Source organism: Arachis duranensis, chromosome 3, assembly GCF_000817695.3.
Source record: "Arachis duranensis cultivar V14167 chromosome 3, aradu.V14167.gnm2.J7QH, whole genome shotgun sequence".
Classification (NCBI taxonomy): Eukaryota; Viridiplantae; Streptophyta; class Magnoliopsida; order Fabales; family Fabaceae; genus Arachis; species Arachis duranensis.
The window spans coordinates 46,976,140-46,983,951 of NC_029774.3; the positions used below are offsets into that span (position 1 = coordinate 46,976,140).

The 7,812-nt window shown below is 32.6% G+C and overlaps 1 protein-coding gene across 8 annotated transcripts; it reads left to right on the plus strand.

The window, feature by feature from the left end:
* Positions 1 to 875: 875 nt before the first annotated feature.
* LOC127745779 (uncharacterized) lies at positions 876 to 5,860 on the plus strand. Of its 8 annotated transcripts, none has more exons than XM_052259554.1 (8): positions 876 to 1,064; positions 2,379 to 2,427; positions 2,525 to 2,603; positions 3,194 to 3,318; positions 4,050 to 4,117; positions 4,219 to 4,342; positions 5,419 to 5,478; positions 5,554 to 5,860. In XM_052259554.1, exons 4-8 carry the CDS (start codon positions 3,220 to 3,222, stop codon positions 5,638 to 5,640), a joined length of 438 nt encoding a protein of 145 aa, XP_052115514.1. In that variant the 5' UTR covers positions 876 to 1,064; positions 2,379 to 2,427; positions 2,525 to 2,603; positions 3,194 to 3,219; the 3' UTR covers positions 5,641 to 5,860. The 8 variants fall into 8 exon arrangements, 7 of the variants coding, with proteins under 7 accessions (XP_052115514.1, XP_052115510.1, XP_052115515.1 ...); XM_052259555.1 differs by lacking the exon at positions 876 to 1,064 and adding an exon at positions 1,215 to 1,227 and having other exon boundaries at positions 2,540 to 2,603; XM_052259553.1 differs by lacking the exon at positions 876 to 1,064 and adding an exon at positions 1,245 to 2,072.
* Positions 5,861 to 7,812: the final 1,952 nt, after the last annotated feature.

Sequence of the window (7,812 nt, forward strand, 5' to 3'; positions counted from 1 at the left end):
AAATCAAAAATCAAATAATACAATTTTTCAAATCCAATCTTTTTCTAAATAACATTTCAAACAAAGTCTTAAATTTTATAACAAAATTTCGGCAGCATCTCCCCTAAAACTCGGACTTTTCCACCCTTCTCGGGTCCCATCCAAACTATTTCTCAAACTCTTCAAATCATTTCGAATAAATCAAAACCATTTCTAATATCAAAATATTTATAAAATCAAACCAATTAAAATCAAATCGTTTCCAAAACAAACCATTTTCATATCTCAAATCATATCATCAATTTATTTCTTATTAAATCTCAATGTCATCATCAAATTTCACCAATTCCACTTGATTACTAACAACATTCCAGCCTCGAATTCATAAAAGTAATTCGGTTCTTAGCTGCACTTAAACCGACCAAACCCCTGACCAATCACAAATAATAATATATCACAAAAATTCAACATAAATTCAGTAAAATTCAATCAACAATCAATCACAACATCAATTCACATATCTAATACCAATTTAACCCACTACTAGAAAACTAGTTATTACAGACGGATATTTTCGATGGATTTTATCCCACGGAAATACAGAAGAAATTTTAGAGGGATTTTTTGTCGAAAAATAAAAAAAATGAATTAGCATAAATTATAAATAGAAAAGAAAATCCGTCAATAATTTCGTCGAAAAAATTATTTTTTTCGTAGAAAATGGTTACAGACGAAAAATTTGTCTGTAATTAAATAAACAAAATGCTGCATTTTATTAAATTATTATAGATAGATTTTCTGTCTGTAATTTTAAAAAATTCCGTCGAAAATATTGAAATAAGGGATTTGCTTTAAGCGTGTCTCCTCATTTCACACGATACCTATCCGCGCCTCTACACCCCTCTCTTCCAAGCGCTCCATCGGTGGCGCCTCTTTGCCTTGCACCGTCGTCGCACTGAACTTCCGTCACACCGAAGCTCCGTCACACCCCCTCCCAGCTTTTCTTCGTGTGTTGCTCGCGTCGCTTTGTATCGAACCTTAATGTGTAGAAATCGCTCAGTTTCGATCTTGCCTCAGCTGTGCAGGTAACCCTAACCTCTTCCATACCTTTATCACTCTTCCTATTTGCTGCTATACTGACGCCAGCCTCTCCTCCTGTTCGCCATTTTTCATCAAGCTTTTCTGCATCTCGTCTGATTCACCACCTTTCCTCAAACTTTGCAGTGCACTACCATCGTTCTAGTCTTGGTATGGTTTCTGTGGTCTAGTTCTTATTATTTTTGCTATCTTCTTACGCATGCATAGCTATTTTGTTTTATTTTTCTTTTGCTTTCTTTCTTTATTTCTTTCTCCTTCGTTTTCCTTCTCGCACTTCTGGATCTACTACCACTCATAGAATTTTCTGTTCCAGAATATCGAGAATCTATCCTCGGATTCGGTTAATTTCTGAACTTATCACTTTCAGTTTTTTGGATTTTTATTTTCATGTTTGAAATATTGATTGTGTAGATTTTGTTGTTCAATTAGTTCATTCTTTTTTCAATTACTGAGATGATTATATGGCTTTAAGTCCAAAACATGAGCAATATAATAAAGTCTGTGAGTAAAGTATAAAATATTTTTTATTGTAATGCTTTAGCTTGGAGTGTTCTATTTTACACACTATGAATTCTACATGCGTCATAGATAAGCTTATTCTTCAATCCTATGCAAAGCAAGAGCTAATAGAATAGCAATAATGTCTGTGAATATTTTACTTAGGAATTAGAACATATAGATGGCATATGCAACTATATTTTACTTAAGATGAAAATATATTTATTAACTTGATGACTTTTTTCTTTAGGAATTATTTGAGATCCCACGTGGCCAAGGTCGTGGTGGTGAAGACATTATTAGATTAGAAGTTAGTATTCCTTTTCTAATTCAAATACAGCATGAAGGTGTATACTTTTATTATGCAAGTGGATGTAAATTTTCAGGTAGCCACCAATTCATTCTCTGTTCATGTGATGGAAAAATTATTAGCTGTTGGTAACTCAGAAAGTTTATCTGTGTCATTACTTCAGAAGATTCATGGAAACCTCATAAAGGTTCAACATCTAATTTCTTTGCTTTGGGATACTGTAATATTCCTGTTTGCTATGGTGCACGTGTTTAATCATGAAGTTTTATTAAGATGTCAGGCTTCAAAAGAAAAAGCTACTAGCCAGAGCTTTCAGTTATATATATATGAAATCAGTTTTCACCTCATTGGCTATTTTATGTGTTTTCTAATTTACATGTATAAGCTCATTGACTTTAAAAATATTGTGCACTTGTGCTTGCTTGTTTCTGTACTTTATCTAGTAAAAACTGCTTGCAATGTTTTCATCATTTTGCTTAAAACTTGCTTACAGGAGGCCCATGACAAGTCAAGATCTGTGACCAAGGCTCCTGCCATGAAGGGTTAGTATAATTCTGGTCTGTTTTCTTAGTTTCTTCCTATATAAATAACCTACATATCAATATATACCTGCAAATCTATAAGTTATATTGTTTCAAGGGATCTACACAACAGAAGATAGAAGAGGAATTGGGGGTTAAGATAATAATACCTACTTCAAAAGAAGATGATTTTGTTAGTAAGTTCCTCTGTTCCTGGCTGTACCTAAGTTACTGCCTAACTTGTATGGATCAAATTGAAATGTTTATTTTCTATTATGCTTTCATTTTAACTTTGATATGGTTATGTCATAGCTGATTTAATATAATTCATTCACAATATAATATATTCAGTTCATGAGTGTTTCTTAACTCTATATATATAGCACTTGATTAATTGAGAGACCAGCATATAGTAATTATATGTGCAGGAATCTTTCATTGGCTCAGTTGGTGGATTTTTATTTAAGTAGAGCCTCTTTCCTCTTACCAGCTTGACTTCTTATTACTGTGCTATAAGAAAATCCAATATCTAAATGATTTGTTGTAATGGTCTTTTGCATCCATTGAGGGTACTTCTGTTGATAGTGTGAATTCAGTTGTAGAGAAGATATAGGCTATAATTGGTAGCTATTTACATAATCAATATAAAATATAGTTATTTTTATTGATATAATATAATATAATTAGATACATATATAAAATTATTTTATATTAACTAATAATCATCACTTAAATTTATTAATTAACTATATTTGTGTTTCGAAATAATAATGCAATTGTATTATAGGAAGTGCAAGGGTGGGACGAATTGTTATGAGTGCAGCAGCAGAGCATCTGACACCTGTGAGTTTGGAGTTAGGAGGAAAGTGTCCAGCATTGCTTGATTCTCTTGCAACAACTTGGGATAAAGAGGTGAATTTACTATTTATGTATTATTGCATTCAATTTTGCCACATGCATGTCATGTACTATTCTATGTCGTACTTATTTACTGTATAACTCTAGTGAGATAACAAGTTGAAGAATATAGATGCATACATGTCATATGTACTTCACTCGATTGAAGTTGTTTTGATAAAATAGGAGGAGTATGAGGAGAAGAAGGGTGATGAAAAGACTTCATTAAACAAGACACATAAAAAATCTGAAAAGGGAAAAAGAATTTTTGTTTTCTTATTAGTTTTGTTAATCAACTCGATTTGATATTTATTGCTATTATAATAGTGTTTGTCATGTCACTTTATTTCTTAAATAGATTAAAATGTGTATCTTTAGGACATTTTTTTATTTCTAGAATAGAAACTGTTATATATACCTTTTAAACATTAAAACCTAGGGAATAGTGCTAAATATTGGCGTCCTCTTCAACTTCTCACTTGCAGAATTATAGAAGGGTCAATCAGTTGTCGGTAAAGGAATGGATTCACAGCTTTAATTTTTGTCAAACACTAATAAAGATTAGCTGTAGTGGATTTTTAGGTTTTGATTAGATTAGGTTTAGTTAGATTTGTTTTTTTCTAATTTTAGTAATTAGTTTGATTTAAAATTTGTTGTTGAAACTTTTTTTCGCATGGTTTTTCAATTTTTGGTGTTTCCTTTCACTATCACTATCTTTTTTCTTTTGCTGCTACTTCTTGCTGCAGTGTGATAGTGATCCTTCTACTTGGAGCGACATCAATGATCATGTTCATTTTCAATTTCATATAGGACAGTAAGTTTGACTTGCTTCAGTAATAACATATTCTGGTTGTTTAATAATGTAGAACATATGCATCTGGATTCCTTAAACTTTCTTACTTTTCATTGTTATAGGTGGTATGCTTCACTTGGGATGTATGGTGTGGCTGTCAAGCATATGATGAAAATCTTGGCCTGCAGTCACCAGTCCAAGGTAACACAGGAATTATTCCTTAGTGACTTTCTTCAAACTGTGAAGGTGATAGTGACTCTGTTTCCTTTTCAGATCTCATGCTTAGAACCTGATTGTTAAAATACTGAACTGCCAATAGTTTGATTTAATGTAATTCCTGATTGTTAAAATACTGAATCATATGACAATAAAATTTGTTTTTTGAGCATATATATTACTTATTTGAAAATTCATAAACTGGTTTCATAAATTGGCACATCATCATGGCTTCACTTAACAAGAACTATGTTGACATGGATGAGTATCCTGTCACCACTGAGCTCCAGGTTTCTCTATTTCTTTCTTTCCTTCTTTATTTATTTATTTATCACTTCACTTGATCATAAAAAACTAATTGGGGGTCATGTGAGATCTCTTCAACCGTGAACAAGATTGTTTGAATCATGGCTTAAATAGATTTTTGGCCTTACAGATTTTTTCTTTTGGTGGTTTTGGTAAAAAAAAAAGTATTCAAAAGTGAAATTAGTCCCTTCTGTCATCCAAAATTAAAGAAATTTGGATATGGTTACTTATCTTTGAATCATAGGAACCATAGGTTTAGTTTACCATAAAATTACTAAATTTTACATGGATTATAACCTTATTTAAACTTTAAGTTTTTATAACATATAAACTTATTGAGGGAAAATGATATTGAAAGAGCTTGATTATTTGGTTGGTTTATTAGGCTGAGATTTTAGTTGATTGGACAATAGATCTATCTGTAACAAGTGTTGGAGAAAGGAGGATTTTTCTTTTTTATTTTTATTTATTTATTTATTTTTTTTATGTCAAAGCATCGACTAGAATAAAAAATTAGCTTACATATGATAGATAGATTTTGGTTTTTATGATGTTTGCCCTCAAAATTTGGTGTTTCTGTTGGCAACTTTTTAAATCTCATGTGTTTTCTAGTCAGAAAATAGAGTGAATTGCTATAACTGAAATAGCCACTGAATTCTGAATCATATGTGAAGTAGTAACATTGAACTATTCAAAGTTGTGATATTGCTCTATTCAAATCTGTCTGTAAAATTCAAATATACGACTGGATAATGTTGCAACAGGTGATGCAGAATTATATAATTTAAATGTTGTAGTAGGTGATGCAGAATCCTAACTTCATGACCATGGCTGAGCGCCTGGGTAATGCATTGATGCAGGTATTTATAAACTTCCTGTACTCTGTTATATAAAATATCTATTGGTTGATAACATATCTATACTATCTATCTCAGGATCTATCTATGTCTTCCATGCTTGAAAGTCTTACTAGTCCTTCAAATAAAGATCAGCTTGAGGAGAGAATGGCACGCATAAAATAAGATCCAGTGTTGAAACATATTTTAGATGAGATAGAGACTGGTGGTCCTGCTGCTATGATGAGGTTTAGATGGCAAAATTGGGATGGTCATCTTATTTTTTTGGGGTATATTTTTATTGAAACAGTAAGATATTGAATAATGGTGTTGAAAAATAACATCCAATTTTATAGGTATCGGGTAATGAATATTATGTTTATCTATGAATATTATGTTTATGTGATTTTTGGTTTTCTTTTTTTCAATTTACAGTGCGTTTGATAGAGTAAATTTAGAAAACAAATCTAAAGTATTTATTTTGTAATGAAAAAATTTAAAAAAAATTATTTTACCTTATTGTCATTTAAATTCTTGTGTTCTTATCCACAAATCACCCACTTTGAACCTCATAACCGATAACACACATACCTCACTGCAATTCCTTTGAGAGACGACCCAAGATCTAATACTCAGTTTTTATTGGTTTGCACTTATGACAAACATAATTAAACTTTGATGCGAGGATTAAGATGAAAACTCAGGTGCAGTCGACTTCACGTGAAGTTGATAGTTGAGAGCCGTTAGATGAAAATTTAGTCAAATTAGTCAAATCATCTAATGGATCTCAGTTATCAGCTTCACGTGAAGCCGACTGTACCTGAGTTTTCACCGAGGATTAATTGCCAGTTTGGACTATGCTTGCAACGAAACCATTCTATTTGTATTGACAAATTCTAAGCCAGCATAAATTCTTTGCATCACAATGTGCAAGGGTTGTGGCTTAGTCCCAATTGCTCTAGGTCAAGATTTTAAAAGAATGTGGTTTTGAATTTGAGTTATGACCTGGCAAGGATCGTGGTGGTGTACCGCTTGTCCAGTGTCACGATGAACGTGGGGATCGTGGTTATTTACCGTCCACGGATTGTGAATGTATTTGTGGGATCGTGGTTATTTACCGTCCATGTGTGTGTTGTTTTTCCAATTGAAGATCTTGCAAGGTTCATGGTGGTGTACCACTCGCAATGGTGGGGTTCATGGTGGTGTACCGCCCACCGGTTTCAAGAAGACGATATCCGGGTTAGCTACCAGGTGTGTCGAGTTCTGGCAAAGTAACCAATACATGAGCTCATGGCCAATAGGACAAGTATGCATCATACTGCATTTGTTTGCTTTGCCTGGGTATGCTTAAGTATTTTGGTTTTCCTATTTGATAATTTTTGTCTAATTGTTATTTGTTGTACTTGTTGTAATTGCTCTCTGATTGTGTTTGTCTTGCATTGTTTGTGCTTGTGATTGATTTTGTTTTGTAATTGAGTTTTGATGTTGATTTAATTTAGGTCAGAGGCTGAGTTGATTTAATTTGGGTTTGAGGCCGAGTTGATTTGAGTTGGGCCAGAGGCCGTGATTAGTAGGATTCGCGGTAAGTTTTGGTTAAAATGGTTTCTTAGTAAGCGGTGAAATGTGTGGAGTGCTGTTTTGTGCAAAATTTTATATAAGAAAAATATGAGTTTTGAATTTGGATAAAGAACCTAACTATTCACCCCGACCCTACTAAGAACTCCCCAATTCTTATCCCCTATCTCCACTACTTTCAGCCACAAGTGCGAAGCTTTAGTGCGAATCTACAGGAGTATAGAAGATTATATTTATGAGTTAAGTTGTTAGATTTTATTTTCCTCTCATCGTTTATTGTTTTGGTTTTTAGAGGAGTAGGACTTGTCTTTGAGGATCTTTGAATAAGTCTATGTATATAATGCTACGTGAATATGTATATTTTTGTGATTAAATGGTTTAAAGTATAGACTCTTCATTTTCTTGGCTAAAGTTTCGGTTGGTATTTGCAAAGGCTCAATATTAAATAAATATAGTATAAAATAAAAAAGTTTAGAGGTAAACAATGCCTGAACTTTTAGTACAATCATGATGTGCTAAATGTTAGGATGTTACATTATGGTATTAGAGTAGTTCGTTCCTGTTAGAGCCTTGAGATTGGACTGACTATGCTTCACTGCATACTCTGAGTGTCTGTCATATAGTAGGACTTGTCTTAATGACAAGAGTTTAAGTTTTATATGCATGACTATCTGTTGATTAATGCTGTTAGCTTACCATTGCATACCTCATGGTATTGAGTCTGTCCAACTTAATACTAATGACTTATGTATATGAAAAAACTAATGGGTTGTTATAGACAAA

What these genes read in the sequence shown, in the direction of transcription:
- LOC127745779 (XM_052259550.1), top strand. Translation starts at nt 3,220, where the DNA reads ATGAGTGCAGCAGCAGAGCATCTGACACCTGTGAGTTTGGAGTTAGGA. An exon ending in CAACAACTTGGGATAAAGAG is followed by an intron (nt 3,319 to 4,049) that starts GTGAATTTACTA and finishes TTCTTGCTGCAG; the next exon opens with TGTGATAGTGATCCTTCTAC. An exon ending in TGGGTAATGCATTGATGCAG is followed by an intron (nt 5,479 to 5,553) that starts GTATTTATAAAC and finishes TATCTATCTCAG; the next exon opens with GATCTATCTATGTCTTCCAT.